General features: G+C 42.9%; 1 protein-coding gene across 1 annotated transcript; it reads left to right on the forward strand.

Moving 5' to 3' along the window:
* Window positions 1–16,293: 16,293 nt before the first annotated feature.
* LOC138895493 (uncharacterized) lies at window positions 16,294–20,656 on the forward strand. The gene is made up of 3 exons (XM_070180184.1): window positions 16,294–16,544; window positions 16,704–16,788; window positions 20,645–20,656. Exons 1-3 carry the CDS (start codon window positions 16,294–16,296, stop codon window positions 20,654–20,656), a joined length of 348 nt encoding a protein of 115 aa, XP_070036285.1.
* Window positions 20,657–27,585: the final 6,929 nt, after the last annotated feature.

Here is a 27,585-nt window from a genome sequence, read left to right on the forward strand (position 1 = left end):
TGAGGAAGTTTGATGCTATTTGGGTGATTGTAGATCGGTTGACCAAATTCGCGCATTTCATTTCAGTTGGTACTAATTATTCTTCGGAGCGGTTGGATGAAATTTATATCTAGGAGATTGTTCGCCTGCGCGGTGTGCCAGTGTCCATCATTTTAGATCGGGGCACACAGTTTACATCATAGTTTTTTAGAGTAGTGCAGTGAGAATTGGGCACAGGTTCAGTTGAATACAGCATTTCACCCTCAGACAGATGGATAGTTCGAGCGCACTATTCAGATATTGGAGGATATGCTACGTGCTTGTGTCATTGATTTTGGGGGTTCTTGGGATTAATTTCTGCCACTGGCAGAGTTTGCTTATAATAACAACTACCAATCGAGCATTCAGATGGCTCCGTATGAGGCTTTATATGGGAGACGGTGGCGGTCTCCGGTGGGTTGGTTTGAGCCGGGTAAGACTAGGCTATTGGGTACTGACTTGGTTCAGGATACTTTGGAGAAGGTTAAATAGATCCAGGAGTGGCTTCACACTGCGCAATCTAGACAGAAGTGTTATGCCAACAGGAAGGTCCGTGATGTTGCTTACATGGTTGGGGAGAAGGTTTTATTCAAGATTTCACCGATGAAGGGAGTGTTAAGGTTTGGGAAGAAGGTCAAGTTGATCCCTCGGTATATTGGGCCTTTTCATATACTTAAGAAGATTGGAGATGTGGCTTATGAACTTGATTTGCCACCTAGTCTATCAGGTGTTCATCTAGCGTTCCATGTATCCATGCTCCGGAAGTATGTCGGGGATCCGTCTCATATTTTGGATTTCAGTACAGTGCAGCTAGACGGTAATTTGACTTATGATGTGGAGCTGGTGGCCATTTTAGATCTGTAGATTCGAAAGCCGAGGTTAAAGAACATAGCGTCAGTGAAGGTACAGTGGAGAGGCCAGCCAGTCAGAGAGGCTACTTAGGAGATTGAGCGGGAGATGCGGAACAAATATCCATACCTATTTGAGACTCCAGGTATAATTCTAAACCCGATTAAGGATGAACGTTTGTTTAAGAGGGGGAGAATGTAATGACCGGTCGGTCATTTTGAGTATTATAACCTTGTTTCCCCATTTACTGCTCAATTTATGCTTTACACTTATTTTATGACTTACCGGGTTAGTTGGTTTGGGTCCGGAAGGATTTCGGAGTGAATTGAGACACTTAGTCTTATAATTGAAAACTTAAGATGGAAAAGTTGATCGGATGTTGACTTATGTGTAAACAACCAAGGATTTGAATTTTTATGGTTCTGTTAGCTCCGTTGGCTAATTTTGGACTTAGGAGCGTGTTTGGATATTGATTTGGAGGTCCGTAGTGGAATTAGGCTTGAAATGGCGAAAGTTGAATTTTTGGAAAGTTTGACCGGGGAGTTGACTTTTTGATATCGGGGTCAGAATCTGATTCTGAAAATTGGAATAGGTTCATTATGTCATTTATGACTTGTGTACAAAATCTGAGGTCAATCGGACTTGATTTGATAGGTTCCGGCGTCATTTGTAGAAATTGGATGTTTCAAAGTTCATTAGGCTTGAATCTATGTGTGATTCGTGTTTTTAGCATTATTGGATCTTATTTGAAGACTCAACTAAGTTTGTATAATGTTTTAGGACTTGTTGGTGTATTTGGTTGAGGTCCCGGGGGCCTCGGGCGAGTTTCGGACGGTTAACGGATACAATTTTGGACTTAGAACAATTGGAACTTGTTGCTGCCTACTGATGCAATCACACCTGTAGAAATTGGCTCGCAGGTGCGAGGAGTGAAGCGCAAAAGCGGCCAGGCCTTGGGGTGGACAGTGGTCACAGGAGTGAAGCATATTCCAGACCTGCGTGGTCGCAGGCGCGATGAGGGCTTCGCAGAAGCGCAGCCGCAGGTGCGAGATTTTTAGCGCAGGTGCGGAATGGGGGAAACCAAGTGGTTTTCGCAGAAGCGGGAAAGGCACCGCATAAGCGGATGCGCAGGTGCAAGCCCAGGCTTTGCAGGTGTGGAAATGCCTGGGCAGTGTTAAAAGATGAGTGTTCCGGGATGTTTCTCATTTTTGACATTTCAAGCATGGTTTTGGGCAATTTTTCAAAGAGAATTCGTGGGAAATCTTGAGATGAGTCACTTGTGATCATTGTTAGTCAATAATATTGGATTATCATTGAATATTTCGACTAGATTACATGTTTTTGAGGTGAAATTAGAGGATTTGGGCCTAGGGATTTCACAATAAGAATTTGAGATTTTGGGGTCGAGTTGATGTCGGAATTTGGTAAATTTTGTATGGTTGGACTCGTGGTTGATCGTGCGTTCATATTTTGCAACTTTTGTTGGGTTCCAAGACGAGGCCCCTACGGGCGATTTTTGGGTGCAATTTCGGATTTTGTTGGAAAATTAGTATTTTCTTATGGAATTAATTCCAATAATTTGTATTGACTGAATCGTATTAATTGTGACTAGATTCAAGGCGTTCGGAGGCCGATTTGCGAGGTAAAGGCATAGCAGAATAAAGAATTACACGGTTTGAGATAAGTAATATTTCTAAATTTGGTCCTGAGGGCATGAAACCCCGAATTTTTGTGATATGTGATTGGTCTTGAGGTGACGCACATGCTAGGTGACTGGCGTGTGGGCATACACTGTAGGAATTGTGACTTGGTCAATTTCATGGAACTGTGTAGTTTAATAATATGTTGATATCTGTATATTTTCCACATATCAGAGAAATTGATTTATAAATCATGTTTAAACTATGTGTTGACACTGTTGGGACCCACAGAGGTCGTGCACATGTTGAATTATCTGCTAAATTGTTGTTTCATACTCAGTCACGATTTTTACTTGTATATTACCTCTAAGTTTCTCTTGTTCATTATTGATGCATCATATTATTGTTGTTGGGTTGCTTATCATGATTTCTGGGAGCCCGAGAGACTGGAGCGGTTGATGCCTGAGTGAGGTCTAGGGAGGATATTTATGGGATCAAGATTCACGCCGCATCATGTTTCATTGATTTTGCCATAATTGGCTTGTTATAGCTCTTGGGCTAAATGATATCCTCCGAAGTCTGTACACACCCCTAGTGAGCGCAGGTACCTACTGAGTGCGAGTGCCGAGTGTTAAGTGATTGAGAGGAATGAGTGACTATGAGAAAAGAGTGACTGTGAGGTTGGAGTGAATGGTAGGACTGAGTAACTGTTACTCAGAGAGGATGCATTAATTCCTTTATTACTACATTTTAGTTGTCATATATCACTATTTTGGAAAACTCTGAAAGACATTATTTCTGTTTCAATCAAATTTGATATGAAATTACTGTGGAGTTTTAAATGTTGAACTTGAAAGCATGCCTACCTTTTCATGTTGGAAATTACTATATTTGGATTTAGCTGTGAAGCCCGTCACTACTTTCAGTTCTTTATTTATTATTGTTACTTACTGAGTTGGTTGTACTCATACTACACCCTGCACTTCGTGTGTAGATCCAGGTGATCCCGGACATAGCGGGTGTTGCTTCTTTCGTACAGTTGATTTTTCGGAGATTCTGAGGTAGCTTCCGTGTTTTACAGACCTTGTCTCTCTTTCCCTATCTCTTTGTTTACTGTGTTTGGTTTCAAACTATTATAGACAGTGTTTTCCAAACTTGTGATGTATAGATGCTTATGTACTCAGTGACACCGGGTTTTGGGAGTATATTTATATTCAGTATTTGTGGGATTTTTCCCTTAACAAGTTAATTATTATGTTTTCAATATTTAAAAGAAATTGTAGGTTATTGACGTTGTCGGCTTGCCTAGTATTGGGATATGCGCCATCACGATAGGTGTGATTTTTGAGTCATGACATCTTCATTGATGACATCTTGATCTACTCGCGTAGCATGGAGGAGCACGAGCAGCATTTGAGAGTGGTGCTTCAGACCTTGCGAGAATAGAAGTTATATGCTAAGTTCTCCAACTGTGAGTTTTGGTTAGATTATGTGGCATTCTTGGGGAATATTGTATCGGGCGAGGGTATTAAGGTGGATCCCAAGAAGATTGAGGCAGTTCAGAGTTGGCCTCGTCCTACCACGGCGACTGAGATCAGGAGCTGTTTGGGGTTGGCAGGTTATTATCATCAGTTTGTGGAGGGCTTTTCATCTATTGCAGCACCTTTGACTAGATTGACCCAGAAGGGTGCTCCGTTCTATTGGTCCGATGATTGTGAGGCGAGCTTTCAGAAGCTCAAGACAGCTTTGACTTCAGCACCGGTGTTAGTGTTGTTTTCTGGTTCAGGGATGTATAGTGTGTACTGCGATGCTTCATGCATTGTTTTGGATTGTGTATTGATGCAGGAGGGGAGGGTTATTTCAAATGTTTCACGTCAGTTGATGCCCCATGAGAAGAATTATCTTGTACATGATTTAGAGTTGGTCGCGATTATTCATGCTCTTAAGATTTGGAGACATTATCTTTATGGGGTGTCCCGTGAGGTTTACACTGATCATCGCAGCTTGCAGCATTTGTTCAAACAAAAGGAATCTCAATTAGAGGCAGCACAGGTGGCTTGAGTTACTAAAGGACTACGATATTACCATTCTTTACCATCTGGACAAGATAAATGTAGTTGCGGATGCCTTGAGCAGAAAGGCGGGGATTATGGGTAGCTTGGAATTCATTTCAGCAGAGGAGAGGCCATTAGCTTTGGACATTCAGTCCTTGGCTAACAGACTTGTTAGGTTGGATATTTCAGAGCCCAGTCGCGTTCTTACATGCGTCGTTGCCCAGTCTTAACTGTTGGAGCAGATCAAGGCTCGTCAGTGTGATGATCTGCACTTGTTGGTTCTCAGATAGGCGGTACTATAGGGTGGTGCCAAGGACGTTACTATCGGCGATGATGGTGTTCTGCGACTCCTGGATCGCCTATGTGTTCCTAATGTCGATGGCTTGAGGGAGAGAATTCTAGAGGAGACACACAGTTCTCGGTATTCTATTTATCCAGGTGCTACTAGGATGTATCGTGACCTGAGGCAGCATTATTGGTGTCGGTGGATGAATAAGGACATAGTTGAGTATGTTACGAGGTGTCTAAATTGGCAGCAGGTTAAGTATGAGCACCAGAGGCCAGGTGGCTGTCACGACCCAAAATTTAACCGTCGTGATGCAGCATATCATGGAACTAGGCAAGCCACAACTCAATATCTCAACACAGTAAAATCTTTGAACATAAAGACGGAAGAAATTTAATAATTAAGGAAAGCCTTTTTGGAAACAGAAATATCCAAAATATGATACAATCCATCCCAAAACTGGGGTGTCACAGAGTACATGAGCGTCTAAACCAGAATACAGTCCACTATAGTGCCTAGGAAATAAAAAGTGAAATATAGATAGAGAGAGAAGGAGAGTCAAGGCCTGCGAACGCCATGCACCTACGTCGATAGTCTCCAGGATCTGGCTCCTCAATCAACAGCCGCTAAGACCAGAAACGCCTGGATCTGCACACGAGGTGCAAGGAGTAACGTGAGTACACACAACTCAGTAAGTAACAAGTCCAACCTTTAGACTGAAAGATAGTGACGAACTCAACCTGTACAGTTAAAAATAGAAATAAATGTGCATAAATGTAGGCATGTTTTTGAATTAAATAGATAGTTCAAAACAGTAAAGTAGAACAAGTTTGAACAATGTGAAGAATATAACTCTTCTACTTCTACATGCTAGTGCACATGTTGTATGTGATGCACCTTACGGATAGCCTCATGTGCTCACGCCCTCAAATTCTCAACCACTCAGTATTGTATATGGACCATACGGCCCAGGGAAGATCCATCCCGGAATATATACATCACTGACCATCAGTCACCCAGTACCGAGGAAGGCCAATCCGGCCCGTGGAGAAGATCCATCTCCAGGCATCACATGCTTCGGACAAGATCCATGTCCAGGGAAGATTCATCCCTCAATAATATCAACCGCGCTCACTAGGGGTTTGTACAGACTCCAGAGGGGCTCCAACAGCCCAAGCGCTATCATAAAATCAGTATAACTAATGTGGCGTGCAGCCCGATCCCATAACTGTCACTCATAATCAGGCTCTGGGCCTCACTCAATCATCAATCTCTCCAGTCTCACTCACGGGCTCACAATGTAACGAAAACTAGCCCGAAATAATGATATGATGTATCAATAAATAACAACTCAGACTGAGATATGATAAGAAATGAATAAATATGACTGAGTATGTAGTATCAATGCAATCAGTAAGGTGACGGCAATAAATGACCACTATGGGTCCCGACAATACCGGCACAAAGCCTAAACATGATATCTAGCATGATTGACAGCTCGATTACTTTATCACATGAGGAACACACGGATATCAACAATATAGAATTGCTATACGGTGCCATGGAATCAACTATGTCACAATTCTCACGGTGCACGCCTGTCACTTGGCATGTGCGTCACCTCAATACCAACCACATAACACATAATTCGGAGTTTCGAACCCTCAGAACAAGTTTGAAAGTGTTACTTACCTCAATCCGGGCAAAACTCTACTCCAAAATGCATTTGCCACTAAAATCGGTCTCCAAACGTCTTGAATCTAGCCACAAGTAGTACAATACAATCAAAATAGGCTAAAGGGATCAATTGCACAAAAAAAATACTAAATTATAGCCAAAATCCGAATCGGCTCAAATCAGAAATGAGACTAAAATCGCGAACCCTTGTTTTTAAACATTCTACCCAGGCTTTTCGCACATGCGGCCACTGATCCGCAACTACGGGACCGCTTCTGCGGTTATTCCTCCGCTTCCCACTTAAGTCACTGGGCTCGCACCTGCGCTCTAGGTCTCGCACATGTGGGGGCGCTTCTACCGAAACAACCAAACCTTCAAACTTCGCACCTACGCCCTTCTTGCTGCATCTGCATCCTCGCATGTGTGGAAGGAACATCGCACCTGCACCCACTACCTTCTCCACCTAGCCCGCTTCTGCAGGCTTGCAACTGCGGTGCCCACTCCGCAGGTGTGGTTACACCAGTAGCAGCAATACTTCAGCTGCGCCACCAACTCAAAACCAAGTCCGTTAACCACCCGAAATCAATCTGAGGCCCTCGGGACCTCAACCAAACATACAAACAAGTCCTAAATCACGATACGAACTTAGTCGAATCCTCAATTCACCTCAAATAACATCAAAAACGCGAATTACACACGGATTCAAGCCTAATGAACTTTAAAATTTCCAAATTCTACAAACAACGCTGAAACCTATCAAATCACATCCGATTGACCTCAAAGTTTGCACACAAGTCATAAATGACCCCAAAAACCTACTGCAACTTTCGAAATCGGAATCCAACCCTAATATCAAAAAGTCCACTCCTAGTCAAACTTTCCAAAATTCCAATTGTCGCCAATTCAAGCCTAATTCTACTATGGACCTCCAAAACACAATCCGGACGCGCTACTAAGTCTAGAATTACCCAACAGAGATAACGGGACCATCAAAATTCAAATATGAGGTCATTTACACAAAAGACGACATTCGGTCGACTTTTCCAACTTAAGCTTTCAATTAAGAGACTAAGTGTCTCAACTCATTTTGGATTCTCTCTGGACCTGAACCAACCAACCCGGTAAGTCATATAACAGTTGTAGAATACAAAAGGAGAAGAAAATGGGGGAACGGGGCTACAACTCTCGAAACGACCGACCGGGTCGTTACATCCTCCCCCTTTTACACAAATGTTTGTCCTCTAATGGGTCGAGAAACGTACCTGGAGTCACGAATAGGTGTAGATATCTGCTCCGCATCTTTCGCTCGGTCTCCCAAGTAGCCTCCTCAACCGGCTGACCTCTCCACTGCACCTTTACTAAAGATATATCCTTTGACCTCAACTTCCGAACCTGCCGGCCCAGAATAGCCACCGGCTCCACATCATAAGTTAAATCACCATCCAGCTGAACCATGCTGAAATCCAAAACATGAGACGGATCGTCGATCTACTTCCGGAGCATAGAAACATGAAATACTGGATGCACACTCGACAAGATAGGTGGCAAGGCAAGCTTATAAGCCATCTCCCCAATCCTCTGAAGCACCTCAAAAGGCCCAATGAATCGAGGGCTCAACTTTCCCTTCTTCCCGAACCTCATAGCATCCTTCATGGGTGAAACCTTCAACAGAACCTTCTCCCCAACCATGTAAGACACATCACGGACCTTCCTATCGATATAGATCTTCTATCTAGACTATGTCGTGCTAAGCCGCTCTTTAATCAATTTAACCTTGCCCAATGCATCCTGAACCAAGTCTGTGCCCAAAGGCCTAGCCTCACCGGGCTCAAACCAACCGACCGGAGATCTACACTGCCTCCCATACAAAGCCTCATATGGGGCCATCTGGATGCTTGACTGATAACTGTTGTTGTAGGCAAACTCCACGAGCGGCAAACACTGGTCCCATGAACCATCAAAATCAATGACACAAGCGCGGAGCATGTCCTCCAATATCTGAATAGTGCGCTTGGATTGTCCGTCCGTCTGAGGGTGAAATGTTGTGCTCAACTCAACCTGAGTGCCCAACTCTCACTACACAGCTCTCCAAAACTGTGATGTAAATTGCGTGCCTCTATCTGAAATGATGGAAACTGGCACATCGTAACGACGAACAATCTCTCTGATGTAAATCTCAGCCAACTGATCTAAAGAATAAGTAGTACTCACCGAAATGAAGTGCACGGACTTGGTCAGCCGATCCACAATCACCCAAATAGCATCAAACTTCCTCGAAGTCCGTGGGAGCCAACTACGAAATACATGGTGATCCACTCTGACTTCCAGTATAGAATCTTTAACCTCTGAAGCAAGCCACCCGGTCTCTGATGCTCATATTTTACCTGCTGACAGTCGAGCTACAAACCCCACTATGTCCTTCTTCATCCTCCTCCACCAATAGTCCTGCCTCAAGTCCTAGTACATATTTGCGGCACCTAGATGAATGGAATACCGCGAACTGTGGGCCTCCTCAAGAATCAACTCACGAAGCCCATCCACATTGGAAACACAATTCCGACCCTGCATCCTCATTACCCCATCATCCCCGGTAGTCACATCTCTAGCATCACCATACTGAACCATGTCCTTGAGGACAAGCAAATGAGGATCATCATACTGGCACTCTCTGATGCGATCAAATAAGGAAGACCGAGAAACCACACAAGCGAGAACCCGGCTGGGTTCCGAAATACCCAATCTCACGAACCGGTTGGCCAAGGTCTGAACATCAACTGCAAGAGGTCTCTCTCCCATGGGAAGAAAAGCAAGACTACGCATACTCACAGCCTTCCTACTGAAGGCATTAGCCACCACATTGGCCTTCCCTGGATGATACATAATAGTAATATCATAGTCCTTTAGCAGCTCCAATCATCTCCACTACCTCAAATTGAGATCCTTCTGTTTGAACAAGTACTGGAGGCTATGATGATCAGTAAATACCTCACAAGGCCTACCATAGAGATAGTGCCTCCAAATCTACAACGCATGAACAATGGCAGCCAACTCCAAATCATGAACAGGGTAGTTCTTCTCATGGGGCTTCAACTGGCATGAAGCATAAACAATCACTCTACCCTCCTGCATCAGAACATACCCAATATTGATCCGAGAAGCATCACAATATATTGTATAAGAACCAGAAGTTGATGGTAGAACTAGAACTGGAGTTGTGGTCAAGGCAATCTTGAGCATCTGAAAGCTCTTCTCACACTCATCCGAAAACCTGAAAGGAGGACCCTTTTGGGTCAATTTGGTCAAGGGCGATGCAATAGACGAGAAACCCTGCACGAAGCGACGGTAATAACCAGCCAAACCAAGAAAACTCTGAATCTTTATAGCTGAGGATGGTCTGGGACAACTCTGAACCGCCTCTATCTTCTTCGGGGCAACCTGAATACCTTCACTAGACACCACGTGTCCCAAGAACGCCACTTAACTGAGCCAAAACTCATACTTGGAGAACTTGGCATAAAGTTTCTCCTCCCTCAACCGCTGTAACACAATTCACAAATGTTGGGCATGCTCTTCCTAGCTACGAGAGTACACCAGGACATCATCAATGAATACAACAACAAACGAGTCGAGATAAGGCTGAAACACACTATTCATCAGATGCATGAACAATGTTGGGGCATTGGTCATCACAAAAGACATCACAAGGAACTCATAATGACCATAACGGGTCCTGAAAACTGTCTTAAGAATGTATGAGTCCCGAATCTTCAACTGGTGATACCCCGACCTCAAATCAATCTTGGAGAATACCCTCGCTCCCTGAAGCTTGTCAAATAGATCATCAATACTCGGCAAAGGATACTTGTTCTTGATTGTGACTTTGTTCAACTGCCTATAATCAATGCACATTCTCATAGAGCCATCCTTTTTCTTCAAGAACAGAACCAGTGCACCCCAAAGTGACACACTAGGCCTAATAAACCCCTTCTCCAGGAGTTCCTAAAGCTTCTCCTTCAACTCATTCAACTCAACAGGTGCCCTACGGTACGGAGGAATAGAAATGGGCTGAGTGCCCGGCACTAAGTCAATACCAAAGTCAATATCTCTATCGGGCGGCATGCTCGGCAGGTCTGCAGAAAACACATCTGGAAAGTCTCGCACCACCGGATTAGAATCAATAGTAGGGGTCTCAACACTAACATCCCTCACAAAGGCCAAATAAGATAAACAGCCCTTCCCAAACATCCGTTAGGCCTTCAAGTATGAAGGTACTCTACTGGGAACATAGTCTAAAGAACATCGCCACTCAATTCGTGGTAGCCCCGGCATCACCAACGTCACAGTCTTAGAGTGACAGTCCAAAATATCATGACATGGAGACAACCAATCCATACCCAATATCATATCGAAATCAACCATACTAAGCAGCAAGAGATCAACTCTAGTCTCCAATCCCCCAATAGTCACTACACACGACCGATACACACGGTCCACGATAATTGTATCGCTCACCGGCGTAGATACATGAATAGATGAAACTAAAGACTCACGGGGCATATCCAGATAATGAGCAAAATATGATGATACATATGAATAGGTGGAACCAGGGTCAAATAATACAGAAGCATCTCGGTGACATACTGAGACAATACCTGTGATCACTATGTCTGAAGCAATAGCATCTGGTCTGGAAGGGAGTGATAGAAACGGGTCTGACCACCACCTGATCGGCCTTCCCCTCTAGGGCGACTCCTAGCTGACTAAGCTCCACCCCGAGCTGGCTGGACGGGTGGTGAAGTAACTGGTGCTGAAGTCGAAGGCTGACTCCTCTGCTGAGATGAACCTCCCAAAAGGCGGGGACAATGCCTCTTGATATGGCCCAAATCTCAACACTCAAAGCAACCTCTCCCTGCAAAAGGCGGTGGGGACTGAAGGGAGCACTGGGATAAGTGCTAGAAGGACCCGACATAGATAAACCCTCAGTTGATGGTGCATGAGACGAACTCTGAGCTGGAAGGGCACTGAGAGATGAGTGACCCCGCTGAAAACTATGAGAACCATGGCCATATGATACACCACGGTAAACTGGACAAGTCGTCGGAGCATGCCTATAGGGACGACCCCTACCATGGTGGACCTGACCTCTAGAAGGAACACCACCAAAACTACCTGATCCACGAGACCTCTTGGCCTCCCTATCAACCCGCTCCTAGCTGCGGACCAACTCTATTTGCCGAGCAATGTCAACAACCTCAACAAAGGTAGCACCAGACACCCCCTCCCTAGTCATAAGCACCCGCAGCTAAAATGTGAGGCCATCAATGAACCTCCTGATCCTCCCCCTATCAGTGGGAACCAAACAAACCGCATGACGGGCTAACTCAGAAAATCGCATCTCATACTGCGTCACAGTCATATCATCCTGACGTAACTGCTCAAACTTTCTATGTAGCTCCTCTCTGTGAGACTGCGGCACATACTTCTCTATGAAGAGAACGGAGAACTCCTTCCATGTAAGTGGCGCTGCACCGACTGACCTACGCCTCTCGTAATCCTCCCACCAGGTGAAGGTAGCTCCAGTAAATTGAAAAGTAATGAACGAGACCCCACTGGTCTCCAGAATACCTGTTATACGGAGGATCCTCTGACATCTATTCAAGAAACCCTGGGCATCCTCCGACTCTGCCCCGCTGAAGGATGGAGGCCAAATCCTACCAAACCTCTCTAGTATTCACTTCTAATCATCAATCATAACAGGAACCTCATGGGCCTGAGCAGGTGCCACATGTTGGGTTGGTAGTGCCCCCGGTGTCTGGAGTCCCTGCATCACCTGCTCGGGTGTACAGGCGGCGGGAGTCTAAGTACCTCCCCCGGCCTAGGAAGTGGCAGGTGCGTCCTGAGCCGAAACCACCTGAGCAAGGCTGGTGCAAACTGTCAGAACCTGAGCTAAGGCCTCCTGAAGGCCTGGAATCACAATGGGCATAGGTGGTGCCTGAGCTGGTCCCACAGGCTCATCCACAACTGGAACCTGCTCCTAAACTGGGAAACGGGTGTATTTGTAGGTGTTTCCCTAGCTGTTGTGCGAGTTGCACCTCTGCCCCTACTGCGGCCTCTACCGCGTACTCGGCCTCTCGCGGCCCTGACTGGTGGTACTGTGGATATCCACCCTGCCCTGTAGTACGTGTCCTCACCATCTGTGAGAGAATAGAACAACAGAAGTTTAGTTACTAGAATCAACAGATTCGCACGACAAGAATTCAAGAATATGAAGTTTCCTAATGGTTCGGCAGCCTCTCAAAGATAAGTACAGACATCTTTGTACCGATCCGCAAGACTCTACTAAACCTGCTCATAACTCGTGAGACCTATGTAACCTAGGCTCTGATACCAACTTGTTATGACCCAAAATCTAACCATTATGATGGTGCCTATCATGGAACTAGGCAAGCCACAACTCAATATCTCAACACCGAAAAAACTTTAAACATAAAGAAGGAAGCAATTTAATAATTAAGGAAAGCATTTTTGAAAACATAAATATCCAAAATATGATACAATCCATTACAAAACTGGAGTGTCACAGAGTACATGAGCATCTAAACCAGAATACAGTCCACTACAGTGTCTAGGAAATAAAAACTGAAATACATATAGAGATAAAGAAGGAGAGCCAAGGCCGGCGAACGCCATGCAGCTACCTCGATAGTCTCCTGGATCTGGCTCCTCAATCAACAGTCGTCGTGACTAGAAACGCCTAGATCTGCACACGAGGTGTAGGGAGTAACGTGAGTGCAACCAACTCAGTAAGTAACAAGTCCAACCTTTGGACTGAAAGGTAGTGACGAACTCAACTAGTATAGTTAAAAATAGAAATAACTCTGTAGAAATGTAGGCATGCTTCCGAAATAAATAAATAGTTCAAAACAGTAAAGTAGATCAAGTTTCGAACAATGTAAAGAATATAACTCTTCTACTTCTACATGCCAATGCACATGTTGTATGTGATGCACCATACTGACAGCCTCATGTGCTCACACCCTCAAATGTGCAACCACTCGATATTGTATATGGACCATGCGGCCTAGGGAAGATCCATCCCGGAATATATACATCACTAACCATCAGTCACCCAGTACCGAGGAAGACAAATTCGGCCCGTGGAGAAGATCCATCACTAAGTATCAAATGATTCGGACAAGACCCATGTCCAGGGAAGATTCATCCCTCAATAATATTAATCGCGCTCACTGGGGGTGTGTGCAGACTCCGGAGGGGCTCCTACAGCCCAAGCGCTATCATAAAATCAGTATAACCACTGCGGTGTGCAGCACGATCCCATAACTGTCACTCATAATCAGGCTCTCGGTCTCACTCAGTCATCAATCTCTCCAGTCTCACTCACGGGCTCACAGAGTCATGAAAACTAGCACGAAACAATGATATGATGTATTAATAAATAACAACTCAGACTGAGATATGATATGAAATGAATGAATATGACTGAGTACGTAATATCAATGAAATCAGTAAGGTGACAGCAAGAAATGACCACTATGGGTCCCGACAGTACCGGCACAAAGCCTAAACATGATATCTAGTATGATTGACAGCTCAATTACTTTATCACATGAGAAACGCACGGATATCAACAATATAGAATCATTATACGGTGCCGTGGAATCAACCATGTCACAATTCTCATGGTGCACGCCTGCACGTCCGTCACTTGGCATGTGCGTCACCTCAATACCAACCACATAACACATAATTCGGGGTTTTGAACCCTCAGAACTACATTTGAAAGTGTTACTTAACTCAATCCGGGCAAAACTATACTCCAAAATGCCTTTGCCTCTTAAATCTGTCTCCAAACATCCCGAATCTAGCCAAAAGTAGTACAATACAATCAACATAGGCTAAAGGGATCAATTCCACAAGAAAAGTACTAAATTATAGCAAAAATCAAAAATCGGCTCAAACCCGGCCCCAGGCCCACATCTCGAAATCCGACAAAAGTGACAAAAGTCACAAAACCTGAAAGCCCATTCAGCCATGAGTCTAACCATACCAATTTTACCAAACTCTGACACTAAATGGCCATTCAAATCCCCAAAATTCATTCTCCAAATCCCTAGCCTCAAACCCCCAAATTTCACCTCAACACCACACAATCTAGGTGGGGAAAACAATTGGGAAACAAGATTATGGATCAAAAACGAGTACAAGAAGCTTACCTCAAAAATCCCCTCGAAATCCTCTCCCAAAATCGCCCAAGTCCGAGTTCAAAATGTTGAAATGAGACTAAAATCGCGAACCCTTGTTTTTAAACATTCTGCCCAGGCTTTTTGCACATGCGGCCACTTATCCGCACCTACGGGACCGCTTCTGCGGAAACCACTTAACTCACTGGGCTCGCACCTGCGCTCCAGGTCTCGCACCTGAGGGGGTGCTTCTGCGGCCCTTTGTCCGCTTCAGCGGAAACAGCCTGTGACCACTGCCTTCTCGTAGGTGCAGAAGGAACATCGCACCTGTGACACTGCCTTCTCCACAAATCCCACTTATGCGGGCTCGCACCTGCAGTGCCCACTCCATATGTGCGGTTACACCAGTAGCAGTAATACTTCAGCTACTCCACCAACTCAAAACTAAGTCCGTTAACCACCCGAAATCAACCCGAGACCCTCGGGACCTCAACCAAACATACCAAAAAGTCCTAAATCATGATACAAACTTAGTAGAATCCTCAATTCACCTCAAACAACATCAAAAACACGAATTACAAACAGATTCAAGCCTAATGAACTTTGAAATTTCTAAATTCTACAAACGACATCGAAACCTATCAAATCATGTCCGATTGATCTCAAATTTTGTACACAAGTCATAATTGGCCCCACGAACCTATTACAACTTTTGGAATCAGAATCCGACCGCAATATCAAAAAGTCCACTACCAATCAAACTTTCCAAAATTCCAACTTTCGCCAATCCAAGCCTAATTCTACTACGGACCTCCAAATCACAATCTGGATGCGCTCCTAAGTCCGGAATTACCCAACGGAGCTAACGGAACCATCAAAATTTAAATCCGAGGTCGTTTACATATAAGTCGACATCCGATCAACTTTTCCAACTTAAACTTTCAATTAAGAGACTAAGTGTCTCAACTCACTCTAAATTCTCTCAGGACCCAAACCAACTAATCCGGTAAATCATATAACAGCTGTAGAATACAAAAAGAGCAGAAAATGGGGGAATAGGGCTACAATGTTCGAAACGACCGGTTGGGTCGTTACAGTGGCCTACTCCAGCAGATGACTATACTTGAGTGGAAATGGGAGTGCATTACTATGGACTTCGTAGTTGGGTTGCCGCGAACCTTGCGGAAGTTTGATACAGTTTGGGTCATTGTCGACAGGTTGACCAAGTCGGCACACTTCATTCCGGTTGTGACCACGTATACTTCAGAGAGGTTGGCCCAAATTTATATTTAGGAGATAGTCTGGTTGCATGGTGTGCATGTTTACATCATATCATATAGAGGCCCTCAGTTTACTTCACATTTTTAGAGGGCAGTACAGAATGAGTTGGGGACCCGGGTAGAGCTCAGCACCGCTTTCATCCACAGACCAACAGGTAGTCGGAGCGGATAGTTCAGATCCTGAAGGATATGCTCAGAGCATGTGTGATTGACTTTTGAGGGTAGTAGGATCTAGTCTTGCCTTTGGCCAAGTTTGCTTACAACAACAGTTATCAGTCTAGTATCGAGATGGCTCCATTTGAGGCTTTATATGGTCGGCGATGTCGTTCACCCATCGAATGGTTTGAGACCGGCAAGGCCAAGTTATATGGTACTGATTTGGTGAAGGATGCTTTGGAAAAGGTAAAGTTGATTCAGGAGCGACTTCGCACAGCACAGTCTATGCAGAAGAGTTACGCAGATCAGAAGGCGCGTGATTTATCATTTATGGTGGATGAGAAAGTCCTCCTAAAGGTCTCGCCTATGAAGGGAATCATGAGGTTCGGGAAGAAGGGCAAGTTGAGCCTAAGGTTTATTGGCCCATTTCAGGTGTTGAGACAAGTTGGGGAGGTTGCTTATGAGCTTTCTTTGCCTCCCAGTCTATCGGGAGTTCATCCGGATTTCCACGTGTCTATGCTCTGGAGGTATCATGTCCACAGGTCGTATGTGTTAGACTTATACACGGTCCAGCTAGATGAGAGCATGGGTTATGAGGAAGAGACAGTTGCCATTGTTGATAGGCAGGTTCGCCAGTTGAGGTCCAAGAAGATTTCGGCAGTAAAGGTTCATTGGAGGGGTCAACTAGTCGAGGAGAAGACTTGGGAGACCGAGGAGGACATGCGGAGCAGATATCCACACTAATTCGGCACTTCAGGTATGATTCTACACTCGTACGAGGACGAACGTTTGTTTAAGAGGTGGAGAATATAATGCCTCAAGCGGTCATTTTTCTTTCTAGAACCCCATTCCCATAAATAATACTCCATGTATGTTCTCTTACTGTTTTATGACTTGCTGGGATGGTTAGTTCGAGATTTGGAAGGGTTCGGGTTGAAATCGGAACACTTGGTTTCTTAGTTTGGTTTAAAAGGCTAAGTTTGACTTCGGTCAACATTTTGAGTAAATGAACTCGAAAACAGGATTTGATGGTTCCAATAGGTTTGTATGATGATTTTGGACTTGGGCGTATGTTCGAATCGGGTTTTGGATGACCCGGGAGCATTTCGGCGCCTAATAGTGAAAGTTAACTATTTGAAGGTTTTAAAGTTCTTTAAATTTGGTTTGGAGTAGGTTTTGGTGTTATCGAGGTCCTTTTGGAATTTCGAGCCCTAGAATAATTCTGTATGGTGATTTAAGACTTGCACGCAAACTTTGGTGTCATTCCGAGTAGTTTAAGTATGTTTCGGCGCGCTTAGAGTAAGTTGAAGAACTTGAAGTTTCTAAGTTGATTCAATTTGGTTTGAGGTGTGATTCTTAGTTTTGGTGTTGTTTTATGCTTTCCGAGGGTTCGAGCGAGTTCATTTTATGACTTTGAACTTGTTGGTATGTTTGGGCGGGGCCCCGGGTGTCAATCGGACTAGGCACGGACTAAGTTTGGACTTAGGGGCAGAAGCTGAAGCACCAGGCTTCTGGTGTAATCGCACCTGCGGAGGGCTAGCCGTATGTGTGAGCTCGCAGAAGCGAGCAAGAATCTGCAGAAGCGGCCCAGGAAGAGAAACCCAAGAACCGCAGATGCGGGTGGGCGTGCGCACCTGCGAACGTGCATGTGCGATAGAAGAAACCGCAGGAGCGACCTAAGCCGCAGGTGCAGCATGTGAATCGCAGGAGCGGACCCGCAGAAGCGAAAGTAGGCCACTGGGAAAGGGCCGCATCTACGATGATGTTTCCGCAGATGTGGAGCCGCGGAAAGTGGCCAACCCTCCGCAGGTGCAAAATCGCAGAAGGCAGAACCTCATTTAACACGGGACTTAGGCATTTTGAGCTCATTTATTTCATTCCTTGGGCGATTTTTGGAACCCTTAGAGAGGGGTTTTCACCTAACACTTTGAGGTAAGTAATTTCTACACAATTTGAGTTAAATACATAGATTATGGGTAGATGTAACATGTAAAATTTGTGAGATCATGGGCTTAGATGAAAAACTTAGGTTTTTGATAAAATTGGGATTTAACCACGAAAATGGTTATGGAATTTAGTGAAAATTATATATTTGAGTTCGTGAGGTTATGGGTAACAACTTTCTTCGAAAAGTTCTCGAATCCTGGCATGTGGGGCCGGGGATGAATTTTAGGAATTCTTCAATTGGGATTAGGTAATCACTTTAATAGTTAGAATATGAACTTTTGAGCACGTATTGATTATTTTATATAACATTTGACTAGTTTCTAGTCGTTTGGCACCGAGTTTAGGGTTTAAAGCATATTTGTGGACCGAAAAGTAAGGTTGGAGACGAGGTAAGTCTGTATTCTAACCTTGTAAGAGGGAATTAATCCCATAGGTGTTTTGAATTAATATGTGCTTCTATTTGTGAGGGTGACGTGCGCACGAGGTGACGAGAGTCCGTGCGTAGCTACTACTTATGCTTATGTACGGGTAGTTTAGGACCCAAATAATGTTATACTTGCGATGTTTGCACCCTACTAGTTAATATAAGTGCTTAAGTCATATTGGAACTTGATAAAGGAATTGTAAAAGGTAGAATTTCATTTACTTGAATTTTTGGATGGGTTACTTGGCCGTTAATAAGAATTTGCGCTTCTTTGAATATTAGCCTCTTAATAATCTTTGAATCAGTTATTCATAAAGTATTTCTCTTCTTGTGGAGCAGGCCGAATGCCTCGACAGTAGAATAGATGCATCTATGGTTCGTGTCGTTCTACCCTCGAAAATGTACAGTATATATGTTTATATTTTGGATCGGGTCGTATGACCTCGGCATAATTCGTGTGAAATAATACTTGGAGCCCAATTATATTTGATATTGTTCTCATTGGCGTGGGTGGTTAAATTGCTAAAGGATGCAAATTGAATTGGTATTTACTACTAGTGAAAGGATTGTTTATTTATTTCTTGTTATTGAGTTTTCGGCTTCATTTATGTAGCTCATACTTAATAATAAATCTCGGTATTTTATTGGTAGCCCATAGTAAGTGTCGAAGTCGACCCTCGTCACTACTTCTTCGAGGTTAGACTAGATACTTACTGGGTTCATGTTGTTTATGTACTCAAGCTACACTTTTGCACTGATCGTGCAGGATCTGAGGCATGTGCATCTGGTTATCATCCCGGCGCGCTCCCTTTATTCCACGAGACTTTGCGGTGAGCTGCCTTCCGAGCCCGTTTTGCAGCACCCGAAGTCTTCCGTTTGCTTTTATTTTCTGTCTATTTCACTTCAAACAATAATGTAGTGTTTTTGTATATTCTACTAGTAGCCCATACACTTGTGACACCAGGTCTTGGAAATTATGCTAGTAGACACATGCTGATTTTGATTATTTATATCCTCTTATTTACTCTTAAATTATCTATTACTCACTTTTATGACATTTTTTTCACATCCTATTTGTTCCATAATTAAAAATCAAATATTTCTAAATTGTTAAAAGAAACAATCACGTAGTTAGTTCACTATTGGCTTGACTAGCGGTAACATTGGGTGCCATCACGGCCTATAGGAGAAATTGGGTCGTGGTAGAAACCCATCCCCTTAGGTGTATTTTTATTGCGAGTTATATGTGTGGGGAGCTACGTATGCACTAGGTGACGAGAGTCCGTGCGTAGCTATATTCTATGTGATGTCCGGGTAGCCTTAGGCTTACACCATGCTTTGTTTGCACTGTTACGTTGGTTACGCACATTAATTGTCTCGAAATGAGCTGAGATTAAGGATTTTAATATTTAAAGTCTCTAGTTGGATTTCTTATGTTTGGGAAGAATTGAAGGATTTTATAATAACTCTGATAATTCTATGTTCACTCGCATCGCAAGTATTTCTGCGAGTGAGGTAAATATCCTCTACTCTCATGTGAGTTTGTCGTTCTCCTCGGCAGGTTAATAGATACATCTATGGTTCGTGTCGTTCGAACCTCGGCAGTGCACACAGTGTATACATATATTTTGGATCGATTTGTATGACCTCGGCATAAATCGTGCGTAATAATACTTGGAGCCTAATCCTCTTTATATGATTTTTATTGGCTTGAGAGGTTACAATTATTTAAATGATGGAAATTGACTTGGGATTTATTATTAGTGAAAGAAATTATTTATTTATCGCTTGTTATGGAGATTTATGGTTGTTTACAAAACTCATGCTTATTTAAAATTTTGGTATTTTATTGTTAGCCCATAGTAAGCGTCGCAGTCAACCCCTTGTCACTACTTCTTCGAGGTTAGACTAGATACTTACTTGGTAAAAATTGTTTATGTACTAACGCTACACTTCTGCACTAACCTGAAGGATCTGAGGCAGGCGCATCTGGACATCACCCCGGTGCGCACTCTTGATACATCGAGACTTAGCGATGAGCTTCCTTCCGAGCCGTTCTGCAGCACCCGAAGTCTTTCTTTTGTATTTTACTATCTGTCTACTTTATATCAGACAGTAGTTTAGTGTTTTGTGTATTCTACTAGTAGCTCATACACTTGTGACACCAGGTCTTGGAAACTTTTCCTAGTAGACACTTAATGATTTTTGAGTATTTATTTCACTATGCTTGTGTCACGACCCAAAATCCTAACCTGTCGTGATGGCGCCTATCTCGATACTAGGCAAGCTAACAACCTCAATAAACCACAATTTCTTTTAAATTTGAAAATATAATATTTAAACACAATCCACAAGTCTCGTAAATACCAATACAAACACTCCCAAAACCTGGTGTCACTGAGTACATGAGCATCTATACATTACAAGTCTGGAAAACACGGTCTATAATAGTCTAAGACCAAATACAGTAAACAATGAGATAGGGAAGGAGAGACAAGGTTTGCAAAACATGGCAGCTACCTCTAAATCTCCGAAAAATCGACTATGTGAAAGAATCAACGCCCACTGTATTCGGGATTACCTGGATCTGCACACGAAGTGCAGGGTGTAGTATGAGTACAACCAACTCAGTAAGTAATAATAATAAATAAAGAACTGAAAGTAGTGACGAGCTTCTCAGCTAAGTCCAAATACAGTACTTTTCAATATAAAAGAGTAGGCATGCTCTCAGGTTCAACATTTAAGATTTCACTGAAATTTCACATCAAGTTTGACCGAAACAGAAAATAATTTTTTTCCAAAATTTCCAAAAATAGTGATATATGACAGCTGAAATGCAGCAAATAATGAAATCAATGCATCCTCTCAGAGTAACAGTCACTCAGCACTCCCATTCACTCCAACCTCACACTCACTCTTTCCTCACAATCACGTATTCCTCATAATCACTCAGCACTCAGCACTCGACACTAGCACTCAGTAGGTACCTGCGCTCACTAGGGGTGTGTACAGACTCCGGAGGGGCTCCTTCAGCCTAAGCGCTATATCAATCCAATCATAGCATATAACAGTGAAACATGCTGCGGCGTGCAGCTCGATCCCATAAATATCCTCACAATTAGGCCCACGGCCTCACTCAGTCATTAACCTCTCCAGTCTCTCGGGCTCAAGATGTCATGAAAATCAGCCCAAAAATGATAATATGATGTATCAATAAATAGCAACAAAGACTGAGATATGATATGAAATGAATGAACATGACTGAGGGTGAAATTACAATACAAACATATAATTCAACCATAGAAATGACCCTGGTGGGTACCAATAATAACAGCATATGTCTAAGCATGATTTTTAATACGAGTCTCAGCTCAATTTTTCTCTAACACGTAAAGAATGCATGGATATCAACAGATTATTCAACTATACAGTTCCATGGAATTTGACCAAGTCACAATTCCTACGGTGCACGCCCACACGCCCGTCACCTAGCATGTGCGTCACCTCAAAACCAATCACATAACACATAATCCGGGGTTTCATACCCTCAGGACCAAATTTAGAACTGTTACTTACTCAAATCGTGTAATTTTTTATTCTGCAATGTCTTTGCCTCGTGAATTTGCCTCCAAATGCCTCGAATCTAGCCACAAATAATTCGATTCAGTCAATAAAATTTATTGAAATTAATTCCATAAGAAAATACTAATTTCCCTTAAAAAACCGAACGGGTTTATAATCATACCTGGAGTCTCAAATAGGTGTGGATATTTGCTCCACATATCCTGCTCAATCTCCCAAGTAGCTTCTCCGACTGGTTGGCCTCTCCACTGTACCTTCACTGATGCTATGTTCTTTGACCTCAGCTTTCGAATCTGCCGGTCTAAAATAGCCACCGGCTCCACATCATAAGTCAGATTACCGTCCAGCTGCACTGTATTGAAATCCAAAATATGAGACGGATCCCCGACATACTTTCGGAGCATGGACACATGGAACACTGGATGAACACCTGATAGACTAGGTGGCAAAGCAAGTTCATAAGCCACCTCTCCATTCTTCTTAAGTATCTCAAAAGGCCCAATATATCGAGGGCTCAACTTGCCCTTCTTCCTGAACCTCGACACACCCTTCATGGGTTAAATCTTGAGCAGAACCTTCTCCCCAACCATGTAACAAACATCACGGACCTTCCGGTCAGCATAACGCTTCTGTCTAGACTGGGCCGTGCGAAACCTCTCCTGAATCAATTTAACCTTCTCCAAAGCATCCTTAACCAAATCAGTACCCAATAGTCTAGTCTCACTCGGCTCAAACCAACCTACCGGAGACCGACACCGTCTCCCATATAAAACCTCATACGGAGCCATCTTAATGCTTGATTGGTAGTTGTTATTGTAAGTACACTCTGTCAATGGCATAAATTGATCCCAAGAACCCCCGAAATCTATAACGCAAGCACGTAGCATATCTTCCAATATCTGAATAGTGCGCTCGGACTGTCCGTCCATCTAAAGGTGAAATGTTGTACCCAGCAGAACCTGTTTACATAATTCTCGTTGTACTGCCCTCCAAAACTGTGATGTAAGCTGCGTGCAAAGAGTTGTTCCTAAACCTTCGAATCATTATTCCGCCTTACCACGCACATACCCGGAGGTGATCCCATATCACCATATTCTGTATAGGCCTCACAACACAACATAACTGAAAATCATTAATTTAACCTTAGCCCAAAAACCTTGGAGCCTGGTTTCTAACATCCAAAATTCTTTTCAAGACCCGAATCTCACATCCACACTCTGTATAAGTCCGAACAAACTGTATCAAGCCATATCCATAACTCATGATGTAATCACATGATATATCACACAACTCGCATACTCACAACACCATTTCTGATCTCGGTAACTACTCCAAACTAACCAAGTACTATATTAAACCCCACATCTTACATAACCTCATTCCAAAACATTCGTACACTGCTGATAATAAAAGAAACACGTGGAATCACATAACCCCTTATCATATCAACAAGTCATGGAGTTATCTTGCCCCAACCAGAACTAAAATCACTTCCTAAGCCGACTTTCAATGTCATCCTCCTAAATATACCATAATCAAACCTGATAGTACCCATTCTAGGTCCAATGACCATATAATATTACACATAACTATCCCACAAACATGCCACACCAATCTAATTCAAGCCGCAAACTGCGCAATCCGTGTACCCAAAAATGGAAAATGTTTCAAAGAAGAGAATCATTTTCTCAAGTTCAACAAGCACTTCTACAACCGACATGCTATGCGCTCACCATACATGGTAAAACCAAGACACACGAATCTAATAACGGTAACCAGCTCTCCTAGAGCTCACATTAAGATCAACCTGCACGGACAATTCACGTGCTATCGTATAATTATCTAGACCCGCACGGATAACTCACATGCCAATAATATCAGTATATGGATCTGCACGGACAACTCACGTGACAATAACATAATCCGCCGGGCATGGTCACAGGCCTCCAGTCCAAGCATATCATATAGGAGCAATCAAATAAGTACACATGTTTATGATAAATGAAATAAAATTCGCATGCTCCTGGAGTGGTATAAATATCATGCCATAGAGTAGGCATGTGCAAAGTGCGCTATCACAACTCAAATCGGCAAGCGAACGCAGAAATAGTAACTACCCAGTTTATTCAGGGAATTAGCCTCTTTGTAACCTTAAGTATAGTCCGGATAGTTCTCAACAAAGGTACGAATACAAGAAACATCATAACTTTACGCTTAACCATCAACTCTAGGCACATCATAGTCTAAATATTTTCCCGAGTCTGAATACTTGCCCCGATGCCCGCACATGGGCTCAAACCATACACACACACACACACACACACACACACATACACACACACACACACACATACATATATATATATATATATATATATATATATATATATGTACACACTCGTAGCGCGTAGTCATCACAAAGGCAACTAATGCCTCCACTAAGTTAAAATAAAATACTCACCACAAAGAGGTCGCAACCCTGAAACAATATGCTTCAGAGAACCCCTAGTCCCCACATTCATAGAACACAGGAATCACCGTGACTGGTCCCAACTCCAGCACTCGAATGACTAACACATCTTTCACGCATGATCATCCCATGAAGAATACTTTCACATTTCCTCCCGTGCCACATAGCAATAATTGGAATATCAGCAGTCTATTAACCAGGTGAGTAACGTAATACCGATGACATCCGAAAGTCAAAACACAATGCCCCTTTTGAAATGCACACCCTTCTCAAGGATTATCGAGTAGTTATAATATCCGTCTAAACATCTGAAATTGACCATTCTGTCCATAATTCGTGGTCTTGCTTTCCAGAATGAATTGCCACCTTGTACATGTAAGTCTTAATCCCGCACAACACACCACAACTATTATGCCATCATGTGACAACCACGAGAATCTCCTTATTAACTCTGAGTCACCAGCATATTACATACCCTGTCAATTAGAAACCTTCCATTTTCTCTCATCCATGAAGAATTCACAATGCACAACATGTCTCCCGCACCGGTAGAAAATATCTAGTTCAAATCATGGTAGAAACGATCAAGAACACTTTCAAATCCATTTGCACATAACCAGGCTATCAAAACTAAATTCCTCTAACTCGACCAAGCCACGCAGGTCACCAAACCCAAGAATATTGCCACTGAAACATTTGTAAAGTCTCACCACATCATAATTATCCCAAAAGAACCGAACATACCATTACCATATTGGTCTAGTCTACTACCCAGTTGTCCTATTTTATTCGAGTTTCTTCTGAATTACCCTCAAGTTGACACTTCTCCTTGTCAGAACGCTACGATCCATACCCAAAGCTCACTACAAGACATCCCAACATAAAACCACACCGCCCTAAGTCCCATAAGCCATTGTATCCTTCTTAAGCGCCTCCATAAATACCACAACCGAGACACCCACTCTTAAGGACCTTATGTGAATTTAAAATTATTCCACTTTCCTTGCTTATGCTGAAATGTAGAATCCATAGTCATACAGGTTTATCGCACGTCCCGATACCATCCAGTGTAAGTAACTAATTCTAGTGATATACAAATTCAAAAAAATTTCAATTGCCACATATACATTTTAAATCCATTAGAATCCTCTCGAAAGTCATCCACTCTGCTCAAATCTAATTTGTTTCGCCCAAACGGGCCGAAAGGCACGTGCTTCTTTAGCACAATCAACACTCAAAGAAGTAACCTTGCCTTAACACGACCAATCAAATTCATACTTCGTGCGCACTTCATCCTTCAAAATTACAACTTAATCATTCCATAATTTATATATTTTCATAAAGTGTAATATAACCCGTATCCAGGAATTTCCTTACCCGAGTCATCCTCGATCTCCGCCTCTGCAAGTCATAACTAACCCACTAGTATGCCTCAGACCAAAACTAAAATTTAACATATATCCATGAAACTGAATTGTCAATAGCAGACTCCCCTACTCTGCTCAAACCCATACAACAAAACACTCCATAACTAACAATATCATATTGTATTACTGCCATAATACTGCAGTCAGTTCAACGAATATTCTTCTCAAACCTACGCAACACTCACCATTAAATACCTCAATCATCCGCTAAGTTCGCATTTATTCTCGTGACAGTCAAGTCAAATTTCTCAACACAATTCAAATTCAAATCTCAACACATACGCCTAGCTGGTAGAAAAGAAACTCCCCACTCAACATTATAAGGAACACACCTACGTAGATTACTCTGCAGAGATAACCCACCTGCTTAGCCTCAAATTGGCATACTACTATACCCGTTCGCAGCCGCAATTACCACGGAATCACTTAATATTTCTGAGTTTGAACTCATCAACACAACATGAAAATCTACTTCGCTCCACAATTAAACAACATGACAGATCCCTTAACGCACTAACAACTCAAGAATGTACGTCACATCAAAACAGGAATCATGTACCCAATAGCAAACTCTTGAGTCACAAGTAAAATTTATTTGTCTCATTCAACCCATCTGAACACATCCCACATTCACATCATACTTATCATATAGTCATTCAACCGCTCATCGAGCCACAAATTCCACTCATAGGAATGCTACCGAACGCATAAGTCAAATTGCACAGGTTCTCACAATCGAAACTACCGAGCTTAAGATGCGGTCTAACTCCAGCCTCAAGTCCTCCAGACTGGCCCATCAACAAAATACAGAATACTCATCTTGAACCTCGTTCATGGAATCCCAAGCCAGTGATACACAACTGATACTGAGCGCTCACATGCGCACACGAATGCATGGAAAGAATTCAAAAGAATTATGTTTCAAACTGAATCAATTCTGCATGATAGAATACATGAAAGTGAATTTTTCCTAAGGGTTCGGCAGCCTCTCGAAGATAAGTACAAATGTCCCCGTACCGATCCGTAAGACTCTACTAAACCTGCTCGTGACTCGTGAGACCTATGTAACCTAGGCTCTGATACCAACTTGTCATGACCCAAAATCCTAATCAGTCATGATGGCTCCTAGCTCGATACACTACAAAAAAAACTAGAATTAGCTACGAACGTCGTTACTAATCTATCGCTAAAACGCTCGTAGCTAGAAGAATTTCTTAATAATCCATCGCTAATTCGTCTCTAAATGAGATTAGCGATGAATTTTTCTGTTTAGCTACAGAATTTGTCCGTCATTAAAACCTGATTTTTTAGTAGTGATACTAGGCAAGCCAACAACCTCAATAAACCACAATTTCTTTTAAGTTTGAAAATATAATATTTAAACACAATCCACAAGTCTTGCAAATACTGATACAAACACTCCCAAAACCCGGTGTCACTAAGTACATGAGCATCTATACATTACAAGTCTGGAAAACACGGTCTATAATAGTCTAAGACCAAATACAGTAAACAAGGAGATAGGGAATGAGAGACAAGGTCTGCGAAACATAGCAGCTACCTCTGAATCTCCA

Source organism: Nicotiana tomentosiformis, chromosome 7, assembly GCF_000390325.3.
Source record: "Nicotiana tomentosiformis chromosome 7, ASM39032v3, whole genome shotgun sequence".
Classification (NCBI taxonomy): Eukaryota; Viridiplantae; Streptophyta; class Magnoliopsida; order Solanales; family Solanaceae; genus Nicotiana; species Nicotiana tomentosiformis.